This window comes from Cottoperca gobio, chromosome 5 (assembly GCF_900634415.1).
Source record: "Cottoperca gobio chromosome 5, fCotGob3.1, whole genome shotgun sequence".
NCBI classification, from domain to species: domain Eukaryota; kingdom Metazoa; phylum Chordata; class Actinopteri; order Perciformes; family Bovichtidae; genus Cottoperca; species Cottoperca gobio.
This window is the reverse complement of record NC_041359.1, coordinates 8,419,044-8,445,271: the sequence shown is the minus strand read 5'-3', so window position 1 is coordinate 8,445,271 and position 26,228 is coordinate 8,419,044. Positions and strand designations below refer to the sequence as shown.

General features: G+C 41.8%; 1 protein-coding gene across 1 annotated transcript in view; it reads right to left on the bottom strand.

The window, feature by feature from the left end:
• Positions 1-15,328, bottom strand: part of LOC115008897 (succinate--CoA ligase [GDP-forming] subunit beta, mitochondrial-like) — a 50,920-nt gene extending 35,592 nt beyond the window's left edge. The window contains exons 1-3 of the mRNA XM_029432785.1: positions 15,265-15,328; positions 5,278-5,439; positions 3,890-4,032 (exon numbers count right to left, since the gene is read on the bottom strand). Of these exons, the coding sequence (XP_029288645.1) occupies positions 3,890-4,032; positions 5,278-5,439; positions 15,265-15,328 (369 nt within the window). The remainder of the gene's footprint in view (positions 1-3,889; positions 4,033-5,277; positions 5,440-15,264) is intronic.
• Positions 15,329-26,228: the final 10,900 nt, after the last annotated feature.

Below are 26,228 nucleotides of genomic sequence, written 5' to 3'. Positions count from 1 at the left end.
TTATTCTAAGGGGGAACAACTCCATCTTCCGCCGCTGGTTCACTCAGTGTAGTTGGAATACAGTGGATTCTGTAGACAGTGGTGGGTGTTGCCGATTGTGAATTAGAAACACGAAGCTGATACAGACACAACTAACTTCCCCCCTGAACTCCGTCAACCCACACACACACACACACACACACACACACACACACACACACGCAAGCTGCTCGAAGTGCTTATTAAATGCAAGCATATTTTAAAGACGTTAAGTTCACTGGTTAGAAGACACTTAAGATGCAGTGTGTGATAACACTGTATATCAAAATGTGTTCACCTTGAGGGGGGAAAGATTATGTAAGTATACGACTATTCATTTGGACCAACGATGTGAGATCTGCTTGTGAATTTGTCAAAGTATGCAACGTAGTTTTCTTTACACAATGGTAGTGGCCCTTATAGAGACATACAGCAACAATAAGGGTGTGTTTAAAAACAAAACGCCATCATTTACTGTAGCCCATAAAAATTACAGAAAACTGCCGTAAGCCCTGAGAACAAAATGGATGTCGAGTTGGACAAAACATCCATCTGCCACTTTCTTTATGGCACAGGCGCGAGGCAATAACGAGGTAATTTGGCTGTTGGTATTTGATGCCTGCTCCTGCTTCGTGCCTACAGGTGATGTGAGGGAAACCTCAATAAATCCTGCCATTCTGTCAACAGACTGTGCTATGACTGGAGATGAAGAAAGTGGAGCTATTTATTTTAGCATGAAAAATAAATATGTCTCCGCTTAAAAAGCCGGGGGCCGGAATTCAAACAAAGCTGAATGGTCTAGTACACCCAGCTGAGCTACATAACATCTCACATATATAACACACACTGGGCAACACAGAGCTTTATGACTTCCTCTGTTGTTCTCACTTCACATACAGTTTCCCCATTTCATTAGTTTTCTCTTCCCCTTTCTTTCAAAGAATAATGATGTTTAAGGTAATGAATGCTGTAAGTGTAGATACTGGAGAAGTGAGCAGACAAGAGAAAGGAGGCTTTGTCATCTCAGGCTATGTCTCTGCTATTCAGTGCCAGCAGTACACTCGCATCACTTCCACTCCTCTCAGCACAATGAGCCTGAGACATCAAAGCGGTGGACTGAGAGTGAGAGAGCTGGAAAGAAAAAGAGACTGAGGAAGAAATTCACCACAATGTACCCGTTTTTTGTGGAAATGCGTGGCGTCATTACAGCAGGATGCCTCCTGCTGTACCGGCTTGCCTGGCTGCTGAATGCACTTCTGTCTTTACCACAGCATACAAACTATTCCAACAGTCACAGTACATACTGTAGCATCTATTCATGTATGCAGCGGAACATTAATGGCCTTTTCCCTACAGCTGCTATCAAACTCATTTTATGCAGCAGCAGTGGAAATCAGCATCTTCATAACATGCTGCCAAAACTATTAGCTGAAAGAAGAAGAAATGTTTTCAAAAAGGTGGAACAATAATGACTTGAAATACAAGTCAACCAGTCCGTCTGGGACTTCAAATGGTGAATAAATTGTCAACAAAGGCTTTCATATTTGAAGGCAATAAGCACTGATTGGCTTAACAATGCTCTCACCATAACTTATTGACACTGAGTCAATCATTTTGCCTGATTATATTCATTTTCCTAGGGACTGATTTTAATTTCAAATTCTGCTCATAATTTTGTGTTTGGAAGTGGTAATTTGTGAAAAAGAGAAACTAATGCAAATGAGTATCTCTCTGTCTCTCTCTGTCTCTCTCTCTCTCTCTCGTGAAATGATTAACATTCCCTCCACAGATCAGAGCAGGTTCTCAGCTCCCCTGGTTGAAATGCTAATGGTGCTTCCAACCCAGTTTAATGTCAATCCTATTCTACTTTTTTCCCCCGTTAGGGAGGAGCTCCCTGTCTCTATTTCCATACACAGCAGCAGGGAGGACAGACAGCAGGCTTATTCTCCCATCTGGATCCAGGGAATCAGCCCAAGACAGAAAGAGGAGGAGGAACAGGAGGAGGGTGGAGGAGGATCCTCTTGTCTATGCGGGAGTGTTTTTTTGGAGGCAGTGCAATGAATGAAGACTTTAAAACCAGACTTTTTGCTTCTGCAGAAAACCACCTTTTTAAATGCTTGAATAATCCCATACCAGGAGAGAGTGACTAGTCTTTGTCATTTTCTCTCTCCCCTGTTGATCAGTTTTTTTTATTCCCCATTTTCATTTTCCCCCGATCAACCATCGAGTTGTATTCATGTGAGACCAAATAGAATCTAAACACAGAGGAAGTCTGAGTGAGGCAATAATCACCTGCAGGGTTGTTAAGGTCGGTAAGTTTTTGACATTCATCTATAAAAGGGTGTGCAACACGGGTCTGTTCACTGCTGTGCCATAAATAGGCAGAACACAAAATTGCTACCATTTCCAGACTCGTATCACAGTCGATAGGTTTCACAGCCTCTCCATGTTTCATGGATTTTTTTTAATTAAGAAAGATAGCATTATACTAATCCAATTAGAAAAGCAGACATGCAAAATTAAGGGAAAGCTGAAAGATGCCACCTCTCTCGTAGGGGGCGACTCCACTGGTTGCAAATAGAAGTCAATGAGAAAATGACCGTACTTTGTACTTGATATATTAACTTAGAAAACATTTTCCTAATGAGTTTATGGTCTCAGGTCTTCTTCGATACAGTTTGATGTTATGGTCCCATTTAGAGTAAATTAGAAGCAGGGTATGTTTTAGGGCGTGGCTACTCTCCGATTGACAGGTCGCTACCACTCTGCGTTGTCCAGTTTGAGGGTTTTCCTCTTCATATTTTAACTCTTTCCCAGTGCGTTTTCAGTTCATAAAAACTTAATTGTAACATTTGGGTTTCCTTAAAATGTCTTTTTCAGTGTTCGGTTGTACTTTGCTTCACCTTCTCGTGTCACTACTGGTTGCAAAAAACAAGATGGTGACGGCCAAAAGGGCAAACTTGAGGCTTCAAAACCGTAGTCCACAAACCGATGGGTGACCTCAGTGTGACTACGTCCTCTTCCTATATACACTCTGTGTGTGAGAAACCTTTAAAAAAAAATTCAAGCATTTCCTGACAAGACAACCCAACATGTGTAAATAAAGGTTTTTAAAAAAGTGGGGCAGAAGACTGAATTGGTATAGAAATGCTACTCTGTATTACAACCACACCTCGTCAGAGACGCTAACAGAAAGGCAACCGGAGATCAGACCAGGGATGTGAGAGTGACAGCAGCGGTGGATTGTGGAATAGCAGTGTGATGACTGTCAACACACAATCTGCACTGTGGTGTCGTTACAGGGCTCATATTGTTTAGTTTGGAGTTATTAGCTTTCTGAACATAGAGCTGAATCACTTGTAAAATACCCCAAGCTGCCATTCATCCTGAGCTGCAAGACTTTGCTTGCTTTTTGAGTTAAATGTGAGTTCATTTGAGTTGCATAAGAGCATGCACTGTGTGGTAATATGCATGTGTACATGTGTGTGGATGCGCATGTGATAAGGACACTTTAAAAAATGAAATGAGTTTTATTGCCAAGTACATAGCAGCGATTCTATCATGCCACTGCAAACTGAGAATGATGGCATATAATCACTAAGGCCTCCCAGACCGTGTTTCTCTCAGTGAAACATGGACATATGCCAAGGTCCCTAGTCTAATGAACGCTTTTGTGTCAGTGAGAAAGCGGGTAACCAGACAGACAGGGCTTTATGAATGTGCTATGACAAGATACATGACTGCAATACCAAAGACTATTCAAAGGTGATGCTTTTTTATTCTGACTTTTACTTTGAAGATGTGCTTTAAAATAAGAGACCAGCTTGGCTCATGTTATAATCAAGCTATTTTTTAACGGGTTTGTTCCTACCTTAGGGTCAGCAGTCAGCAGCTTAAAGGCCTCGTACACCTGCCTCTCTTTGACTCCTCCCCCCAGGTCGAGGAAGTTAGCTGGCTTTCCTCCATGCAGGTCAATGATGTCACATGTGGCCATGGCCAAACCGGCTCCATTCACTATAAAAAATGTATTTGGTCAGTTCAATTTATATGCAGAAATGTATACGGGAATAGAGAGGATAACTGAAAAGCAGATGTATTTAGCCAAATGGAAGATGCCTTTTCAGAGTGAGACAGGATATACCCGTTTTCTATGGTTTCTATAGCCTAATGTATAAGTATTTAATAAGTGTAGTGAAGTTAAATCTGAACATTAAATCCAGGCTAAAGTCCAGAAATTGAGACAATAGTCCCTGGGAGGAAAAGCGCGACGCAAGCAGCCATGAGTTTAATAACATAATTAAAACAACATTACCACGGCTGAAGGAAAGATGACATTTACTTGTACCAACACCCACAAAGGAATCCAACAGTGAATTATCAATCTAAGAAGAGCAGATAGCTTTAAAAAAGAAAGAAAGAAAGTGAATCAGTTGATTCAAGTCGAGCAACACTGAATATGACTTGACTCCCGACATCAGAGAAAAGAGCGTTTATTAAAGAGGCTCTGCTGCGCTTTTTTTTTGCGGCCTGTGCCAACCGCAAGCGCAGTTACCCTGCTGAGGTGTGCCGCAGCCAAGTTCACAAACATGTCTTACGTCGTTTGGTTTAGTCAAGCTGTACTTGTGTCCTGTCAAGCTCCCCGACCGAGGGGTCTCAATAAAAGGGAAATTCGCTTTTAACAGCTGTCAGTTTGGTGGCTTACAGAGCTCTCAAGGAAGCTGCAGGGCCTTAAAAGCTGTTGTACTTTAAGAGCGGCTGGGAGCTGGGGATGCAGAATGTGTGCGTGTGTGTAGGGTGGTGGTGGTGGTGGTGGTGGTGGTGGGGGGGGGGGGGGGGGTGGTAGTGCTAACAGACATCTAATGTGTTTATGAGGCCACGGGGTAAGACGCACAAGCACCTGTTAGTGCTGCTGTACACTGTAAAAGCTTTGATTTATGACAAGAGAGGGGCCCTTTAATGAGAATGCTAACAATCTGGCTCACTGGAGACTTTCAGGGCGGATTATAGCTAATTAGAACACATTGGTTACGGCAGCATTCCTTCTGGAGTCCTCAGAAAGCTGCTCGTAATGCGGACTGGAGGAGAGCCCAGGCTGCCTTTACTTTGACCAAGTTTTAACTGCTGCCCGAGCTTTTCACTTATGCGACTTGAGAGACACATTAAAGCTTTATGCCAGGAGGGGTTCGCTTATGGGAAAATTCATTTAATGGTTGGCGTTTCTGTGTAGGAATGAGTTTTGTTAGGGTTTTGTTTCCATACCAAAGCAGGCAATGTTTCCATCCAGTCCGATATATTTGAGGTCCCACTTGGCTGCCTCCATCTCCGTGGGGTCGCTCTCAGTCATGTCGTCCATGGCAAACACGTCTTTCTGACGGAACTCAGCATTGTCGTCGAAGCTGATCTTAGCATCAAAGCAAACCACTGGAGCAATGACAAAGGCAGAGTTAGGAATTTAGACAGAAACAGAGGAAGTACAAAAGTGAAGAAGAAGGAAAGGCAGGCAAGGGAAGAGGACTTTAGACATAAAAATAAAAAATAATTATCATTTCTTAAACCTGAAATTAATGAACTGAGGGGATTCCCCTCGGCGTACTGGTCTTAATTACTTCAGAAGTTGGCTCACTAAGGCGTGTGTTTTTGACACTGCCTGGAAGGGTTATAATCATTATAGTAAATGGACATTTCCTTTACACTTCAAAGAGAGTGCATTTCAAAGAGACCACAACTACCTGGAAAGATAGCAGGCAAGAAAAATATAATAATGAGTGGAAGGGCTTTTATATCATATCAACTCAACATGGTGATAGTAAATCAAAGGAATAGTTTGACATTTTGGGAAAGTGAGTTTAATACTACTGACATTTGTCCGTACAGTAAATATGTAGCTGGAGCCTGCAGCCAATTAGCAAAGCTTAATAATAGAATAGTAATAATAATAATGTTGTAAAATTGTATAGCACCTTTCATACAAGAATTGCAGCCCAAAGTGCTTCACAGCAAAAACATAACAATTAGTACAAGGACCGAATAAGAGCATTTACAGAACAATAATCAGTGTAGAAGTAGAATCAGAAGTACCATTATAAATAGTATAAAATAGAATTAAAATAGTATAAAATAACATTGGCACACCATTCTTGTAAATGTTTTAAACTATCAGAGCCATATTTTGAAAGCATGAGATCAACAATGGGCCCCTGTGGCCCTTCAACTGGTTTACTCCCTTTGCTACACATTCCTGGTAGTCTTTGGATTTACGTTTACAGTGTCGACCTCTTTATTGACCTTTTAACGTATAAAACACAGACGTCTCCGTGAGTCCAGATTCTCTTGGTTAAAGCCCGCTTCATAAACAAACCCCTGTTTGTTAAGTTTTATGAAACCTATCGGTTAAAGCCAGTTTTTCTCCAATATATTCTTTAATCTTTCACTTTTCCACTAATTGTGTAAAGAACATGTAAACACATTTATCAGAGAAACTTCCTCTTTTTCCCCGTGGTAACACAGTCTATTTGATCTCAGGTTTTTCAAAAATACACACTCTGAAATGTATCGAAGTTACCTTCACACATTCAATGTTAAACCAGTTATAGCAACAATGAACAGTACAGAATGAAATCATTTAAATTAGTTTAAAGTGGCACAAAGTAGCAACATTAAAGATTGTATAAAATATCTCCATTAACAGGCTAAAGTAAAGAGATATAAAATATCACCATTAAAAGGCTAAAGTAAAGAGATATAAAATATCGCCATGAAAAGGCTAAAGTAAAGAGATATAAAATATCACCATTAAAAGGCTAAAGTAAAGAGATATAAAATATCACCATGAAAAGGCTAAAGTAAAGAGATATAAAATATCACCATTAAAAGGCTAAAGTAAAGAGATATAAAATATCGCCATGAAAAGGCTAAAGTAAAGAGATATAAAATATCACCATTAAAAGGCTAAAGTAAAGAGATATAAAATATCACCATTAAAAGGCTAAAGTAAAGAGATATAAAATATCACCATGAAAAGGCTAAAGTAAAGAGATATAAAATATCACCATTAAAAGGCCAAAGTAAAGAGATATGTTTTTAGTTTACTTTTGAAGATACCGACCGAGCTCGCCTCCCTAATGTCTGCAGGTAAAGTGTTCCATAGCTTTGGTACATAATTGCAAAAGGCTGCATCCCCGAAAACACCAAATGTAACAAAAGCAGCCAGCAACTCTGAAGCTTACTAACTTGTGCGTCATATTTTGTTTAATTTGTGCAAACATATGTGTAAAACCATCACATTGCAGTTTTATGGGGTTAGGTGAAGTTAGACTTGTCTCGTTATTGCTGTGAGTTGCAGCTGGGAGTATGCAACGCCTACCATCGTCTTTCCACCTGTTTCTCCTCTGAAGAATGAACTCTTGAGCCTTTAATAGGTCTACTTCTTACTCCTAACAGTTTCTCACCTTCAAACTCTTAAGGGCTAAGATGCTTTATGAATAACTTTTATTTATATTTAATATCTTTACCTATACTAGGATCGAGTCTGAACTGTGAGGGGAAATTCTTAGAAAGCATCATAATTCTAAGAATCTTCTTAGAATGTCGTCACTAGTAGCAACTGTTAGTACGAAGAAGCTTTATGAACACAGTCCCAGGAAATCAGGCACGCCAATCAATTAATTTATTCTAAGTATGCACACAGAAGGTCAATTATCCAAATGATTTCCAGTCCAGATTGCACCTGATCTTGGGAGCCAATGAGCCATCCAAAAGGGAAGAGGGTGCGCTTTGCAGGCAAATAGTCACCCTAGCTCTTTTTGTCACCTCATAGCTATTTGCATGTCTAAATGTGCAGGCAATCCGACTCACCTGGCGAGTGCAATTCACTAATGGGATGAACAAATTATCATTGAAACTTGTGTAGGAGGAGTCAGGCCGCAAAACAAGAATGTAAAAAGTAATAGATGGAGCCGAACATCATCTCAGTGTTAACAGTAGAAAAAAATTTAGTCACATCTTTGTTCAGTGAACAGGAAAGGCTTTGTATGTTTACAGAAGTTCCCTCTTCGTATTATTGAGCTTATTTACCTAACCAATAAGTGGCCAACATGCAATTTCAAATGGACACCTAAAACCGAGAATCTGTACTCACACTCTCTCTGTCATGTGGCAGCTTTAGTCATCCTGGGTCTCCTTGTGGTACTTTTAGGGCACGGCAAACAACATTCACACACCATGTTCACTCTCCAGGCCATCCCTACACTGACATCACTGATTAACACTAGCATTGCTGTTATTAGTACTTTTGTTTAATAAACTAATTTGATATACAACTTTGTTTTTTTTTCCCATTTTCTGAAACAATGTTTCCTCCCCCAACCCCCTTGGGAGGGGGGGGTTGGGGGGGGGCATTTGAGACAGGGGCCAAGGGGGGTTTTCTTGGGGGTTGGGTTTTGTGTGTGACAGCAAACACCTTTCTAGACTACATGTTAACAATACAGCAGTTACAAACAAGGCTCCACTGAGCAAGCACAGCCACGCGTGATTATGGTCGGAGTGCGAAATCAGCCACGCGACATACAGTAGCAATTGACATAGGTTACTTATATGTTATGGCAACAACAGAGAAATAAAAAAAAAACTACTTAGTATATACACCACCAACAAGAGAGGGAGAAGAGAGGGTAGTGAAACACAAAATTTACAGATAAAGTCGGAGAAGAGACATAATACGTATTTTCGTGCAAAGGGATGTTTAACTGAGAAGAAACAATTAGCAGGCTGGAATAAAATTAGAGCTTAAAATATACATGATTTGTCATCCGTGTCAATGACCCAAATCACGACAGTTATTGAAAGGCAATGCACCATTTTTATGCACACAGCTTATGACACAGTCTGGCTAAATTAGTCATTTATAATGATAAAAAAAGTCATATTTGGTCTCCACTCCAGGCTTCTCTCCTTCCTTTGAGTTCACCCCTTGTGGGTCATTCGAGGTTGGGTAAAGTGTGTGCTAATGGCCAGAAAAAACAAACCAAACCTGGTCGCGAACCGATGGGCACAATCAGTGTACATTTCTTCCAAAAATTCCAGACTGGATACGTACCAATGATTGGGTATGTTAGCGCACTTCTCTTATTACTGTCTGATGCAGTGGAGCCGTTACATGAAAAATGTCCGTCAAGTCTCATTCATGGAGAAGTGTTCTGTCTCATATGTAATGTGAAAGTCTTTCCGGGGAGGGGGCGGACCAATGATGAAATTTGGCCCTGCAGATTCTGATGGCGCTCTGGAGGAAAAGAGCAGCATATCAATTAGCCAGTAAGGGTTTGCTAAGGTATTAGGACGGATAGAGAAACCAATAAAAGCCTCAGGAGGAAAAAGGAAGAGGCTGAATAGATTCTAGATCGATGGAGGTCTCATCTAGGGGCTTGCTCCAATGTCAGGGAAGGGCATACAAGGTGGGCAAATAATGAGACCTTAAACTACAGGTTGCAGGAGGAAGCTATTATCCTAATGGAAAACCTCCAAACATTTAGTAATAACTCTTCCTGATTTATTGCCGTCTGAGCTGTGAAGCCGTTTTGGATGAATGGAAACGGAAATGATGTTTGTGTCACCCACTGAAGGTGGGTGTTGTTGGGCGAGGATGTTGAGCACCTACTCCAAAGTGTGCTGAGGGAAATGCATATTCTAACAAGTCTCTTTCAAAACAAACAAGTACAGCTGAAAATCTTTAATAGACAGAATAAACAGAGTAAATGGTTCCCCGTATCTCAACCACACTATGAATATATTAAATGAAGTATTTAAAAAGCATTACCAAAAACAGCTTAAAAATCTCGCCAAAACAAAGCAAAAGGACACCTGCTTACTGAGCCCGCACAGATGCTTCAAATAAGTTTAAAAAAACAACATGACACATGAGAGTTTTTCAGCAAATGAATAACAAAAGCAGAAAGAAATTAACTTTGTCACACTTTAAGTAAGTCTTCTACACATGACGGCTAGAAAAAATAGTTCACATGTTCTATCAAGTTGGGGTACGGCAGATTCGAATATGGAGATATTTCACTGGTTCAGTTACATCTTCCTCATCTTAGAAAAACCTTCTGTTTGGCGTTTTCTTTTGCCAGAACCTCTTTGATATGAATAACAAAGCAGGACATATATATTTGACATACATACAATAATTTTATTATATTTATAATGTAGTAAATATAATATATAACACACACACACACACATATTGTAATGATTCGAGTATGTAGATTATGTCATGATTATAGTACTGAAATAGAATGCTAGACATATTACTATAAATCAGACCTCATGTAAATTAATAGAAAAACATAAGATTGCATTGTGCAATATTGATGACTATTATGCATCAGGCCCCTTTTTTATTGAAAAAATGATCACAAAAAGTATGATATATTGGAGTACACTTAATGGAAGAAATTCGATAATATTGGAAATATAAACTGTTCCAGACTATGAACTTTATGGATTTTGTAATCTTAGATCTTGTGCTTTTGTCAACTAATTGTGTTCAAGGCAACAATCACTTTTATCTAAAATTAGGCCAATGGGGACAAAAGATTGGAAGAAAAATTAAATTTGAACTTGAACTGTGGCACACTGAACTGTTGCTGAAACAGAAGTGGCCTAGTGAGCAACCTTGTTTCAAAGCGTCAAAAATGTAATTCAATCTCAATGCTCGAAACGTATTCCTATGCCTCTCAGAAACCATCGCCAAAAAAGGCTGTAAACACTGTGAAAACGGGACATTTTAAACGAGCGTCGCAGTGTAACAAACATGGAATTGTGAAATGTTTTGATGGACATTAGGGGTTAGTGACTGCTGCGGGGGATGGCGTGTGTCGCTGTTTTCAGTTCATTGGCGCGTGTATATCCTGTGTGGTTTAACACTTTACTATGTCGTGACTTGCATATAAGCAGCCAAACATCTATATATCCTCTGCTCACACAATAGCACTGAAAAATAGTAAAAGTAGGGTTAGGGGGGGTCTTCAGTGCCCACTCTCATTCGTTCTGCCACCCACTGCTAGTAAAACTCCACTTAAATTCATTTGTTCCGTCCATAAAACCCTAACATCTAGCACCTTTAAAAGCAACAGCGTGCTTCTCCATCCTGCCTTCAGTGAACCAGCAAGTGAGGCGCAATGCTCCTCAATACCCACCCTCGCAGAAAACGCTTTCAGTTCTTTAAGCATACATAGGAACACCCTCATCCTTACCAACTCTAGTCAAGCCACTGTCCCAATACCAGCAACCACGGAGGATCGCACTAGCCTGTGTGTGGTGTGTGTGTGTGTGGTGTGATGTGTGTGTGAGAAGGCGAATGGACAGTCTTCTCCAGCAAAGATGAGATCCAGTTGATTACAGGCTGAGACAGGTTTTCTATTATTCTGTCAAACATCAATCCGGTGGGCCTGAATGCAGGCCGTTCCTGTGGCCCTGATGACAATGTTGTAATCACTGCCTACAACCCCTCCCATCCCCAATCGCTCCCACCCTTGTAGCTCTCTACACCCGTTTCTCCACCTCTCTAATACTGGTGCACTCTCTCCCCCTCTATTTTCCTCTCCATCACTCTTTTCACCACAACGCTCCCTCAATCCTTCTCGGTCAGTGCATTCTTACTCAGTCTCTTTCTCTACACCCATATTCAGGGGACTTCCCATGCTGGACAAAAGGAAAAAAAATAAAGAAGTGTGGCTCTAAAAGAACACAATGGAATATCATAGTATGACAGAGTTGGTTGTAGGAATGAAGAAAATAATCAAACAGTACAAAAAGGCAAGTATGCGGAACAAAAGGAAGGAGTGAGGGAAGCAAATTCAAGATCCAGCGGCTGCATTTGCAGACTGAATCTTTACAACTCACAAAACTATTTAGACATTTAATTACAACTAAAGAAAACAAAACCTTTTGTCAGAACACAGTAGGTAGCTCAGAATGAGTTCAACTAAATGACTTCCATTGTAAACTATTTAATTATAAAATCACAAAAATAAATGTTGATAGTTTGATATAGGTTTGACATGCCTTCCAGGCGGGGCGTCTGTGCCGTCTGTGTGGCAAAGTTGGTATTGTTGAAAGAAGAAACACTGCATCTGTTCCGATCATTAAAAGATGAGTTTGTAGCTTCAGGATTGAGGGCGAGCTCAGCAGTACAGTGAAGAGCGCTCTTGTTTTTAATGGCATCATGTGGTAAGAAACAGGCGTGCGCCAAGAAGGGGCGATCGCAGTGCGGGTAGATCGCGCACCGGGCGTTAAAACAAATATATAATATAGTATTCACCGGAACCCCGCACCACCAGGGAAAAAGTTTTAGATTGGTCATGCAGTGCGCATTCACAGTCCTCTGTGCTTGTTTTAATCCCGCCACAAACACCTACAGGCAGAGACGAGAGGAGGAAAGGAGAGGAGTGAACTACGCACCAGGACTGAAGGACATCACAATTAAACGGACTTCCTTGAACTTTTAGTCTCAGCAGAATACCAAACACTCACAAAAACACATCTGTGTTATCTATATTATGTACAGGGAATGATTCAAGGTGCAGGGAGTCCTTCTTTAAAAAACTCTGCACAGCCAAATCCTAAGTTTAGCTAAAATGCAATACAGCTTACAAAAAACTTAAATGTTTTTAAGTGGAAGATGCTGTAACTTCATCTGAAGGTTTAACTTGTTTCCCCCCCTCTAGAAGCTGTATCAAAGCGAACAAATGAGCGGTAGATGCTACGAAATAGGACGGAAGTGGCCATAAAAATGAAAAATTGAATTCGTTAACAAAGGCATCAAACGGTTTGATCTCACAAGTCGCAGGCAGCCACAGTTACCTGCACGTGCTGAGTCTTTACTTCAACGGTTTTTTGTTTTGCATCATTTCTAGTAGTTTATGTGACCGGTACTTTTGTACAGTGGGACTAATCAGGCATTTTGTAAATGTTTGTAAAATGACCTAATTGAAAAAGACTGATTTCTACAAACGACTTCTGCTTGACCTATCATCTCTCCCTTCCTTTACAAACACTGCAGTGTTTACCCCTGCAAGTCTCTAGTCCATCCTGTATTCTCCGCTGGACCAGATTAAGCGTAACAAGATATGACTGAGATAAGGTGTGTAGGAGAGCCATGTTGTACAATGCCTCTGCTGCTGAAACAAGGTAGACAGCAGCAGCAGCAGGACAACAGACAGACAGTCATGTCAGCTTGGACAGCGTAGGGATACGACAGGGAACATACCCAGCTGTTCCACTTCTTCCCATCGGCACAATAAGATCTGGATAAGTGAAATGTGAGGTGGGGGATGGAAGATGTGTCGTATACAGACGGATTAATAAGACGAATTGGTTTGTTTTCTATATTTGAGACCATTTTCCATTTGTCTGCCCAGCATAAGTGCAACACGCATGCTTCCAGTTTTCGATCCTGAGCATGGAAAAGAAAAAACACGAAAGAGAGCGTGATTGTTTTAGCATGTACGGTGCAGGTGAAGTTTCATGTGAGCCTCAACGCCTGTCCATTATGACTCGATAATAAAGACGTGTGCGGATAAGACACAAGGATCGTATCAAATAGGGCCGGGGAAAAGCCAACTACACCGACAATATCTCTCGCTGTATTGCTGCCGGCATTGTCTCGCCATACAGAGCAAACCAATACATGAAAAACGACGAGTTAGGGAGGAGGGGCACATGGGAGAGACGGACATTTTTAAAGAGACTAAATCGGTGGAATGCTTGATAATTAGGCTACACAGTTAGTCGAAAGGAAGGCCAGTATAAAGTATCAGGACTTTTATTTAGGTGAGAGAATCGTAATCTCACTTATTTTAAGGGGTGGCAAAATTGTTAAAACATTAGATGAAGCACACCACTACTGCTGTCCTTGCAAGTGTAAGAATGAGGGTAATGGATGGTGGATAGCAAAGAGGAGATGGTGGAGAGGAAAGAGGAGACACTGTGTCTCAACCATGACCCTGCCTAGAAAACCAAGGGGGGCGTGCAACAAGAGAGAGGGCGGAATGGGCTGTTGGACTTCAGAAGTCAGAAGGTTAATGCGAGTTGTTAAGAGCATTGGGCACTGTTGGAACACACACAAGCTTCAGGAGCACATGATCTACAGAGAGAAACGCAAACAACGAGATGGCGTGCTACACATATAACTATGTGGTGCAGATTTAATTATATTCACACAGCGATTAAACAGCATAACAGAAAGAAGGGTCCAACCTCATCTTAAAATGATCCGTCTACCCTAGATATATGGCATCAAGGCTGACTTAATCTTTATACTCAAGTAATTGTGACCTTGTGTTATGCAAATTAATCAATTCAGCGTTTTAGACTCAAGCTATAGTTATAAAAACAGAAGGGGGGATATCGGCAGAGTTCTTCATGAAAGGGTGAGCTTTAACCGACTGTTTTTTCACCATCTTCGTAAAAATCAAAAATCAAAGCATTTATATTATGTGTCTGGTATGGTTACAATAAGGTTTATGTCTGGACGTCGCAGAGAAAGATGATGAAGAACCTTTGGTTTAGGAAGTAATTGCTAATCGATGGAACAACTTTTACAAGTAAGTCTGCAGGTTAAATCAGTAATTGTTAATCTTCCTTTCAACCCTCAACCGCTGCATGATGCCACAAGTATCTCGGGTCTGTCTGTGGTTTAATACCATGAGGCTCTGTTTTCTGAGTTCCCCCAGTTATAGCAGGCCCTGTTGAGTAATATATCATGATAGCCATATTCATTTGCAGTCTTAACAGAACGTATAATATGTGAGCTCATGGGAGAGACAGTTAAAAACAGTCTGAAATTAACCCCAATCAAAGTATCTGCTAATATAGGGTGTTATGACTGCACGTGCGCCTCATGCAGCAGGTAATGATGAGAAGGACAAAAATACATTTTCAAGGGCTGGGGTCATGTTGTCTAGATTGTTGGCTGTTCTCCTGCTTAATAATTTCAGGAACATTCTATGCATCATTACAATTAACATGGGTTTCAGTGACACGGGGCTTACATCGACGAGCAACTCAAAAATCACAGCATTAATCGCACTAGAGGACGGCAAAAGGGCAGAGTGTTTTGGTGTCAGACATGGTTCAGAGAGCACCACGATCTCATCAAACTTTGTTGAGTGGCCTCACCATAATCTATCAACATGTGCACCCTAAGCCGCCAAGGGAGCATGAATGAGGGAGGTTTCTAACAGGTCACACTTGCCGCAATGTCTCTTCTCAGGCACTGGACATGGCTGGGGGATGGTGTGGTACTCCCCTTCATGTCTTGGAAACCGGGACAGAGGGAGAGATGGTGAACTGGATGGTGGAAAAGGGTTGGAGTGACAACAGCAGAGGTTGTATGGACGGAATCTCCCATTTATAATACAGAGAAGAGTAGAATAGAAAAAGAGGTTTAAGGATAACACTGGCTAGCAACAGCACACAGAATTTATATGAGGCATTATCGGGGGTTAATGATCATGACTATGTTGAAACCATGTTGAAGTGTTAACCAGCAGAGCCGCCGCTCTCATGGCATGATTATTTATAAGCTGGAGAAGAATCCGTGGGGTTTTAGTGATATGCCAAAACAATGGTCAAGTTCATTTAATTTATTCTCGGCTGTCTCTTGGTAGGCAGTGGATGTGAAATACATGCAAAATAAATGCAAGGACCATTAGCCCCAGCGCTTGAACAAGGAACCGCCTCACGGCAGCAAGTGAGGAAGAAGAAACTTAAGAGTGCGAGTTGCAAAAACCCAGAGTATATAAGTCACAACTATAACAAGTGTGACTCATAAAACTGTATAAAAAACTGGCAACACAAATCACATGTCTTGTCATATCATTATGTAAAGGGAAAAAAAGCAAGCAGCTCTTTACAGAGGACATGAGGAGAAATAAGTCCTGCTTTGCTAAGCCTTCTCTGGAGCTCAACTTCACACGGTCGCTCAATACATGCGGCTCCCCTACCCCGTAGCATCTAAATGCCCTATCTGATCGCCTGCCTGGCTAGCCTGGCCCCATGGTGTGAAACCAGGTGCGCGATGACAAACGCTCCTGGCAGCAATAAGAGAACAGAGAGAGAAGAGCTCAATTAGCTGTGACTCAATCCCAGACCTATATTGATTTCTCAGGTGAGGAATGGCAGACAGGAGAAAGCTCAATCGACATTACCATGGGACAAGTCTACGTGGGGTGTGCGTTGCCGAGCGGGCTGTGTGTGTGACAATTCAAACAAGCGGACAAATTGGTCCAAGACAAGGTTGCTGGGATGAGGTGAATACATAGCAGATCCATAGTCTTGATGCATACATGATGGTTAAGTAATAGTGTTGTCGAGTGACGGTTGCAGGGGAAAATGACATGCGACTTTATTAAGCATGCGTTGCACGTCCAAACCCAGATCACATAGAGATGGAGACGACAGGCTTAGCTCCCGAAGGGACAATCGCTCCAGGGTGCATCTCTAGAAACGCCTTCACTCATCTTTGTATTGTAAGAATTTGGGTTCAAGAGGGTAGATTAGGACAATGGGGAATGTCAGCGAGGAGGAAGAGCGGAGGGTGACATGGACATGAGTGTTATGTCCCTTCAATTGTTATTGCCTCGTCTCAATATTCTAACTATTCATGGTAGAGGGGGGGGTCCTGTAACTCTCCCCAAGCTCAAAAGAACCCTGGCAAACGGAAAAAAATTGATAAACTGCGTACCACTAATTGCCGTCTAAATGATCCATAAAACAGCACAAACTCTGCAGCTGAATTGAATCTTGCTTGCCCAACTTGTGCGCTCTCTGTGCGTACTCCGCTGCTTTCTCTCTCCGTCTGGAGCTACTGTTGCTTCCCTATTAGAAGCACCTGTCACTGAGCCAGCTGGTGTCCAGCACACGCGGGAGCAGCATGCCTCACCATTTAGATTCAACTGAACCATGAAAGGGCTAATCAGTATCCAAGAAGACAATGAACGACCCCCGTATATTTATATTATTGATCAGTCAATAATCAATCATTTATTAATGACCACCAAAGGCTTTCGCTGGCACATGACGGGGGTAGGCCAAACTCAATGGTGGCAGGTCTGTAAAATCAAAATGTCGCATATCAACATCACAGTAGACCATGACTACTCAAGTATTCACATATTACCACAAGATCAAACGTACCGGGAGTAGTATAAATATAATAACAATGCGTGTAAGTTGTAAGACTAAAATGACAAACTTCTTTCAAATGCAATAATTGTAACACAAAACAACGTAATAACTCTAAGTAAATCTGTACAAAAAGTATCATTAGCAACTTTTTTATAAATAGCATCACATTACATTAGTTTTTAAAATCACTGACATTTCTTTGCCAGCTACTTGGGAAGAACTTCAAAAGCAAAAGTGCACTCGTAGGCCTGATTTGATTAAAATCGTCTCTTGTGTAACAAGTTCTCGGGGATTGAGTCCGAGGACTGAGCAGTCATGTCAAGTCAGTGGAGTGGATGTTTTCCCGGGGTTGATGTGTGTTCGGGGTGTTATCTGCTAGAACTGATATGATCCGCCTATCTCACCCCCTTATCTGCTGGCCAAAATTCATGGTGGTGTGCAAGTGCTTATGAGGTTTGCCATTAATGGGCTTGTTTTGAGACAGTTGTCACTCTGTTAGATCAAAATACTCTTTATATGCCGTACTAAAGCAGTATAACAGTTTCATTTAGCCGACAACTTTGGTCTAAAGCGACTTACAGACGTGAAAACAATCATGAGGATACGACTCCAAACAGCAAGAATCTTGACACGTACATTAGCTTCAAACAGGACAATTCAATGTAGTGCTACAATACAGAAATGAAGAAATATTAATAATAGAGCTTTCTGCCTGACCTGATATTAAAAATAGAACTTATCAAGACTTCAACGCACCGCTGTCACTTAAAGCATAATTAACATACTGTAGTTTTGCGGGGCACCTATAGGCTTGTTACACAACATATGGACAACGCGAGAGAAATGTGGTTAACACAAACTTATAATTGATCAAACCTAAAACAGTTGCTTCTTAACGACGTCATTGTATAGAAAATACACCAAGAACTGCATTGAAAAGCTGAACTTAATGTTGTGCCAAAGAAATGTGTAAGAGATGTTATCGATATGTCCATATGCTTTATGGAGTGCTCTGAGTTAATGGAGCAAAGCCTGCATCAGGCGAGTCCACCCACTCTGCAATAGCGTCTGCTAGACGTGTGCTGCACGAATGGCTGCACGGTGGAGAGGTTTTTAACCTTTGCCCTAGTCTTACTGACTTTCAATGTACAGCCTCCATTGAAATCTAAAAAAACAACGTTATATGTCTAAAACTGAATAGAACCCACACAGAATACAATGTGTCCACATTGGAAGGCTCATGATGACGACATTTCAAGAGGATAACACAGAGGGTCAGTGGACTCGGGGTTAGCCCATGGTATACAGTAAGCTTCCCACATTGTTGCAGTGTACTCGGCTAAAAGTGGTCCCACATGGTAAAAAAAACCACACAACCAATATCTCTCACGAACGCAGGCTTTTAAGGCAGTGAAAGCAAATCTGCTAAGAAACACATTATATGTGGTAGAGCCATTTTCTTATAATGGCAACCTACATAATAACATGCACAGCCTATAAATGAAAGGAGAAAATTATTCACCTGGAAAGCCACATCTCTACTTAATAGCACAAAAACCACAACGCTGTGCTTAAAAGCAATGTTCATGCGTTTCTGGGCCTGGCCTCAATATGGCAGCCAGGGCGCTGGCCAGGACTAAGTACCACGCCCTCATGCTGGCCCCCTATTACCTATTAAGTACTTGCGCAATATTCTGCGCACTGGGAATGAACTCCATTACCCATGGTTAGATTGTTTTCCCGTTTTCTCTCTTCTCTCGACGGCTTTTGCATTTGATTGTGTTTTATAACACAGGAGCAACAACTCAAAGAGGCCCCCTCGGCTTCAGGCGGAAGGTGATTTCTTTCCCTCTAAAGAACACACATGGGGGTCTCGCATCACAGGTGGACTCTGTGATTAAAAGTTGTTGGGTCCGTGAGGGGCGGGTGGCATGACATGTGCGACATACACATAAGCATTGACCTATTGGTTTTGCACAGTGACTTAATGGAGCTGTTGGATTTCATAGCTCAGTCATGCACCATAAGACACGCCTGTAAAATAGGGTCCTTCATTTCTCCTGTGATGAAGCGTGAAGACAGATGGTGCATTTTTTTACCAACCCATTTATGTGGGTCACATCGCGTCACATGGCTGGACCAGGTCTCTGCCTCGGATGACGCCAAACATGTTGAAGTGCATTAGACATGGACTCAGAATCTCCATATGGGGACGGAAAAAGGGCAGCGATCGGGTCTTCTGTGGAGATTAGCTAGCAGGCATGAAAACGAGCTCCTACATGACTTTAACAGTTTTAGTAGATGAAAGGCTACCAGGGAAGAAAAGAAGATACAAAAGAGCGAAGAGACTGGAGGCAAGTAGAAATGGAAAAGAGAGGGAGGAACCAAAAGAGGAAATTGTGGATGACAGATGGGCGGAAAGACACACAGGGGCACCGTTAACAACTGTTCAGAGAGATATCATGAAGTAAGGGGTTCTTAAAAAATTATAAGAAAGACATTTTTAATAGGAAAACAGATGACAGGTGGAAAGGTAGTGATTAGGGGAGCATCCCCTGTGGAGGGGGAAGATGGGACTTAAAGCTGGCCCGAGTTCAGAAGAGTCACTGCAGCGCGGAGGAAAGTGGGCGGACCAAGATCGTGAAGCAGAGTCCAACGGAGCTGGAAGGAATGCAGAGTAGGTAGTTTAGTTGAGGGGCAGTGGGGATTGAAACACTAGGGGACCATGCATAATAATTTCCACACAACCAAAAGGAGGTTAAACATGCAGGGATAATTCAGAGGGCGAACAAAATAAAGACTACACAACACTCGCCTGGAGCCTACAGCATTAAATTGAATGATACACACATGCCTGTGGGGAGCTGAAAAGGAGTTTCATTGATCAACAGCGCCATTATGCCAACAACCATTAACAACATTGGTTTTGCATATGAACACACCCTCCCATATCTGCCCGGAGGTGGTCGGCCCCCGCGGAACTAAGGAATGTGCCCAATCTGTGCTCTTCACCTCAGCGCACGGCCGCTTTGCCTTAAACACGCAGCAGCACGGTTGTGAACTAAAGCACGTGCAACACCGCCTGCACGGTAACAATCAAGATGAGCAAACATATTATGCTCTTACCCAGAACACATACTGATGTAGATTGCCACACAAAGCAGGCGGGGAACACAATATGTCAGTCTGTGTGATTACTTACTATGATAATATCAGGAGGAAATGTTAGCGGATGCACGTTTGCCACTTTTTGCTATATTTCTTTATTTGACCTTTTATTTTTTGTTCTTACAGAATGTTTTTGATTCTTCCTCATATCATTTTACTTTTGGCACTCACAAGAACAACAGAAGCACTGGAGCGGAGGCCAGAACATTCAACAACTCACAATGACAGAAATGTTACTGCAACAGCGGTTAATAGAACACAACATTATTATAGGGGAACAAACTCCATCTTCCGCCGCGGGTTCACTTCAGGTAGTTGGAATACAGTGGATCTGTAGACAGTGGTGGGTGTTGCGATTGTGAATTAGAAACACGAACTGAACAGACACAACTAACTTCCCCCTGAACTCCAGTCAACCCACACACAAACACACACACACAACACAGACAACACACACACACGCAACGCTGCTCGAAGGCTAGTAAATGCAAGCATATTTAAAAGACGTTAAGGTCACTGGTTAGAAGACACTTAAGATGCAGTGTGTGATAACACTGATATCAAAATGTGGTTCACCTTGAGGGGGGAAAGATATGTACGTATACGACTATTCAGTTGGCCAAGATGTGAGAATCTGCTGGAAATTTGTCAAAGTATGCAAAGTAGTATTCTTTCACAATGTAGTGGCCCTTCCCTATAAGAGACATACAGCAACAATATGGGTCGGTGTTTAACAACAAAACGCCAGCATTTCTGTAGCCCATAAAAATTACAGAAAACTTGCCGTTAAGACCTGGAAACAAATGGATGGCGAAGTGGGACAAAACATCCATCTGCCCACTTTCTATTGGCACAGGAGCGAGGCAATAACGAGGTGGGTAATTGGCTGTTGGATTTTATGCCTGCTCCTGCTCGTGCCTAAGGTGATGTGGGGAAACCTCATAAATCATGCCTTCTGTCAACAGACCTGTGCTATGACTGGAGAGGAAGAAAGTGGAGCTATTTATTTTAGCATGAAAATAAAATATGTCTCCGCGTAAAAGCCGGGGGCAGGAATTCAACAAAGATGAATGGTCTAGTACACCCCGTGAGCTACATAACATCTCACATATATAACCACACAATGGGCAACCACAGAGCTTTAGACTTCCTCGTTGTTCTTCACGTCACACAGTTTCCCCATTCAATTAGTTTTCCTCTTCCCCTTTCTTTCAAAGAATAATGATGGTTAAGGTAATGAAAATGCTGTAATGAGATACTGGAGAAGTGAGCAGACAGAGAAGGAGGCTTTTGTCATCGCAGGCTATGTCTATGCCTATTCAGTGCCAGCAGTTACACTCGCATCACTTTCCACTTCCTCTCAGACAATGAGGCCTGAGACATCAAAGCGGGGGAATGAGAGTGAGGAGAGCTGGAAAGAAAAAGAGACTGAGGAAGAAATTCACCACAAGGTACCCGTTTTGTGGAAATGCGTGGCGTCATTACAGCAGGATGCTCCTGCCTGTACCGGCTGCCTGGACTGCGGAATGCACTGTCTTTACCACAAGCATACAAACTATCCAACAGTCACGCAGTAAATAACGTAGCATTCTATTCAATGATGAGCGCGAACATAATGCCTTTTCCACGCTGCTATCAAACTCATTTTATGCAGCAGCAGTGGAAATCAGCAATCTTAATAACATGCTGCCCAAAAACGATTAGCTGAAATGAAGAAGAAGAGAATGTTTTTCAAAAAGGGGACAAGAATGACTTGAACTTACAAGTAAACCAGTCCGTCTGGGACATTCAAATGGTGAAGAAATGTCAACAAAGGCTTTTCATATTTGAAAAGGAAAATAAGCACTGATTGGATTCTTAACAATGCTCTCACCCATAACTTAATTGAAACTGAAGTCAATCATTTGCTTCTGATATCATGTTTTTTTTCCCTAGGGAATGATTTAATTTCAAATTCTGCTCATAATTTCGGTTTGGAATGGTAATTTGTGAAAAAGAGAAACTAATGCCAAATGAGTATCTCTCTGTCTCTTCGGTCTCTCCTCTCTCTCTCTGTGAATGATTAACATTACCTCAAGACAGAGCGGTTTCTCAGCCTCCCCTGGTTGAAATGCTAATGGTGCTTCCAACCCCGTTTAATGTCAAGTCCTATTCTACTTTTTCCCCCGTTAGGGCAGGAAGCTCCCTTTCTCTATTTCCATACACGCAGCAGGGAGACAGGACAGCAGGTTATTCTCCCAGCTGGATCCAGGGAATCAGCCCAAGAAAGAAGAGGGAGGAGGAACACAGGAGGAGGGTGGAGGAGGATCCTCTTGTCTATGCGGGAAGTGGTTTTTGGAGGCCGTTGCAATGAATGAGACTTTAAACCAGACTTTTTGACTTCTGCAGAAAAACCTTTTAAATGCTTGAATAATTCCCATACCAGGAGAGAGTGAATAGTCTTTGCATTTTCTCTCTCCCCTGTGATCAGTTTTTTTATTCCCCATTTTAATTTTCCAACGATCAACCATCGAGTTGTATTCCTTGTGAGACCAAATAGAATCAAACAAAGAGGAAGTTGAAGTGAGGCAATAATCACCTGCGGCGTTGTTAAGGTCGTAAGAGTTTTTGACATTCATCTATTTAAAAGGGTGTGCAACAGGGTCTGTTCACTGCTGTGCTGTGCCAAAAAAATTTTAGGCAGAACACAAATTGCTACCTTTACAGACTAGTATAACAGTCGATAGGTTCACGCCTTCCAGTTTCATGGATTTTTTTTTAATTAAGAAGTGAAATAGATTATACTAATCCAATTAGAAAAAGCAGCCATGCAAAAAGTAAGGGAAAAGTGAATGAAAAGATGCCACCCTCTCTCGTAGGGAGGCGACTCCACTGGTGCAAATAGAAGTCAATGAGGAAATGACCGTTACTTTGTACTTGAATATTAACTTAGAAAACATTTTCCTAATGAGTTTATGGTCCAGGTCTTCTTCGATTACAGTTTGAGTTATGGTCCCATTAGAGTAAATTAGAAGCAGGGTATGTTTGTAGGGCTGGCTACTCTACGATTGAGCAGTGCGTACAACCGGCGTTGTCCAGTTGGAGGGTTTCCTTACTTCATATTGTAACTCTTTCCAGGCGTTTCAGTTCATAAAAAACTTATCTGTTAACAGTTGGGCTTTCCTTAAAAATGTCTTTTCAGTGTTGGTTGTACTTTGCTTCACCTTCTCGGTTCACTACTGTTGACAAAAAAAAAGATGGTGAAGGGCCCAAAGGGCAAACTGGGTCTTCAAAACCCGTAGTACACCAAACGATGGGGACCTCAGTGTGACTACGTCCTCTTCCTATATACACTCGGTGTGTGAGAAACCTTAAAAAAAAATTCAAGCATTTCTGACAAGACAACCCCACATGGTGTAATATAAGGTTTAAAAAAAGTGGGGCAGAAGACTGAATTGGTATAGAAATGTACTCTGTATTACAACCACACCTAGTCAGAGAAGCTAAAAAGAAAGGCAACCGGAGATCAGACCAAGGGAGGTGTGGTAGTGACAGCAGCGGTGGAATTAGCAAGTGTGATGACTGTCAACCACACAATCTGCACGGTGGGTCGTACAGGGTCATATTTGTGTTAGTTTGGAGTTATTAGCTTTCTGAACATAGAGGCTGAATCACTTGTAAAAAAGCACCCAAGATGCCAATTCATCGGAGCTGCAAGACTTTGCTTGCTTTTGAGTTAAATGTGAGTTCATTGAGTTTGCATAAGAGCATGCACTGTGTGGTAATATGCATGTGTAATGTGTGGGATGCGCATGTGATAAGGACACTTTAAAAAATGAAAAGGAGTTTTAGTGCCAGTACATAGCAGCGATCTATCATTGCCACTTGAATGAGAAGGGGAATGATGGCATATAACAATAAGGACTCCCACAGACCGTGTTTTCTCTCCGTGAAACAGGGACAGATGCAAGGTCCCTAGTCTATGAACGCGTTTGTGTCAGGAGAAAGCGGTAACAGACAGACAGGGCTAGGAATGTGCTATGACAAGATAATGGACTGCAATACCAAAAGACTATCCAAAAGGTGATGCTTTTTTATTCTGACTTTTACTTTGAAGGATGTGACTTTTTAAAATAAGAGACCAGCGTGGCTCGTTTAATAAGCTATTTTTACCGGTTTGTTATACCTTAGGTCAGCAGCACAGCTTTTAAAGGGCTCGTACACTGCCTCTCTTTGACTCCTCCCCCCCAGGTCGAGGGGAAGTGTGCTAGATGGCTTTCCTCCATGCAGGTCAATGTGTCACATTGTGGCCATGGCCAAAACGGCTCCCATTCACTAGAAAAAATTGTATTTGGTCAGTCAATTTATATGCAGAAATGTATACGGGAATAGAGAGGATAAACTGAAAAAAGCAGATGTATTAGCCAAATGACGATGCCTTTTCAGAGGGATGAACAGATATACCCGTTTTTATAGGTTCTATAGCCAATGTATTAAGGTATTTAATAAGTGTAGTGAAGTTAAATCCTGAACATTAAATCCAGGCTAAAGCCAGAATTGAGACAATAGTCCCTGACGGAGGAGCGCGACGCAAGCAGCCATGAGTTAATACAATTAAAACAACATTACACGGGAAGGAAAGATGACAATTTACGGTACCAACACCCACAAAGGAATCAAACAGGGAATTATCAATCTAAGAAGAGCAGATAGCTTTAATAAAAAAGACAAGAAAGAAAGGTGATGAATCAGTTGATTCAAGTCACAAGCAGACACACTGAAATATGATTGACCCCGACTAGAGAAAAGAGCGGTTATTTAAAAGAGGCTCTGCATGCGCTTTTGTTTTTGACGGCCTGTGCCACCGCAGCGCAGTTACCCTGCTGAGGTGGGCCGCAGCCAGTTCACAAACATGTCCTTTACGTCGTTTGCTTAGGCAGACTGGACTTGTGCCTGTCAAGCTCCCCGAACCGAGGTCTCAATAAAAGGGAAAAGTCGCTTTCTTTAAACACAAGCTGTCAGTTTGGTGGCTTACAGAGCTCTCAAGGAAGTGCAGGGCCTTAAAAGCTGTTGTTACTTAAGAGCGGCTGGGGAGCTGGGGATGAGAATGTGTGCGTGTGTGTAGGGTGGTGTGGTGGTGGTGGGGTTGGTGGGGGGGGGGGTGGTAGTGCTAACAGACATTAATGGTTTATGAGGCCAGGGGGTAAGAACGCACCAAGCACTCGTAGTGCTGCGGTTACACTTGCTAAAGATTTGGTGATTTATGGACAGAGAGGGCCGTAATGAGAATGCTAACAATCTGGCTCAATGGAGACTTTCAGGGCGGATATAGCTAACTTAGAACACATTGTTACGGGCAGAATTCCTTCTGGAGTCCTCAGAAAGTGCTGTGAATGCGACTGGAGGAGGAGCACAGGCTGCCTTTACTTTGACCAAGTGGTTTAAACTGCTGCCCGAGCTTTTCACTATGAGACTTGAGAGACACCATTCAAACAAACCAGGTGGCATTTCCAATGATCAACATCATCATTATTTGCACATGTAGCTTTGTCCTTAAAGAGTAATATTCAAAACTGTCATGGTGTTCTTGTTCAATATTCTCAACCCATCCTATATGATTTCACAGAGTTTACGCATCACTTCAAATGAAGAGTCAACCAACTAATCAGACACGACATGACAAGCAGTTCAAAAATAGTGCAATCTCCATGAACAAATTTCCTAAAACACACTGTGCAAACATCCAGTCATGATCGACATTATCATGATTCACATATACAAAACAAGCTTTCATCTTGTCACAGTTTGAATTTAGGACCAACTGTTTATTGCCTCGGGGCAAACTGAATATGTCTGAAGATGAGTTCTGTAATGTTGTT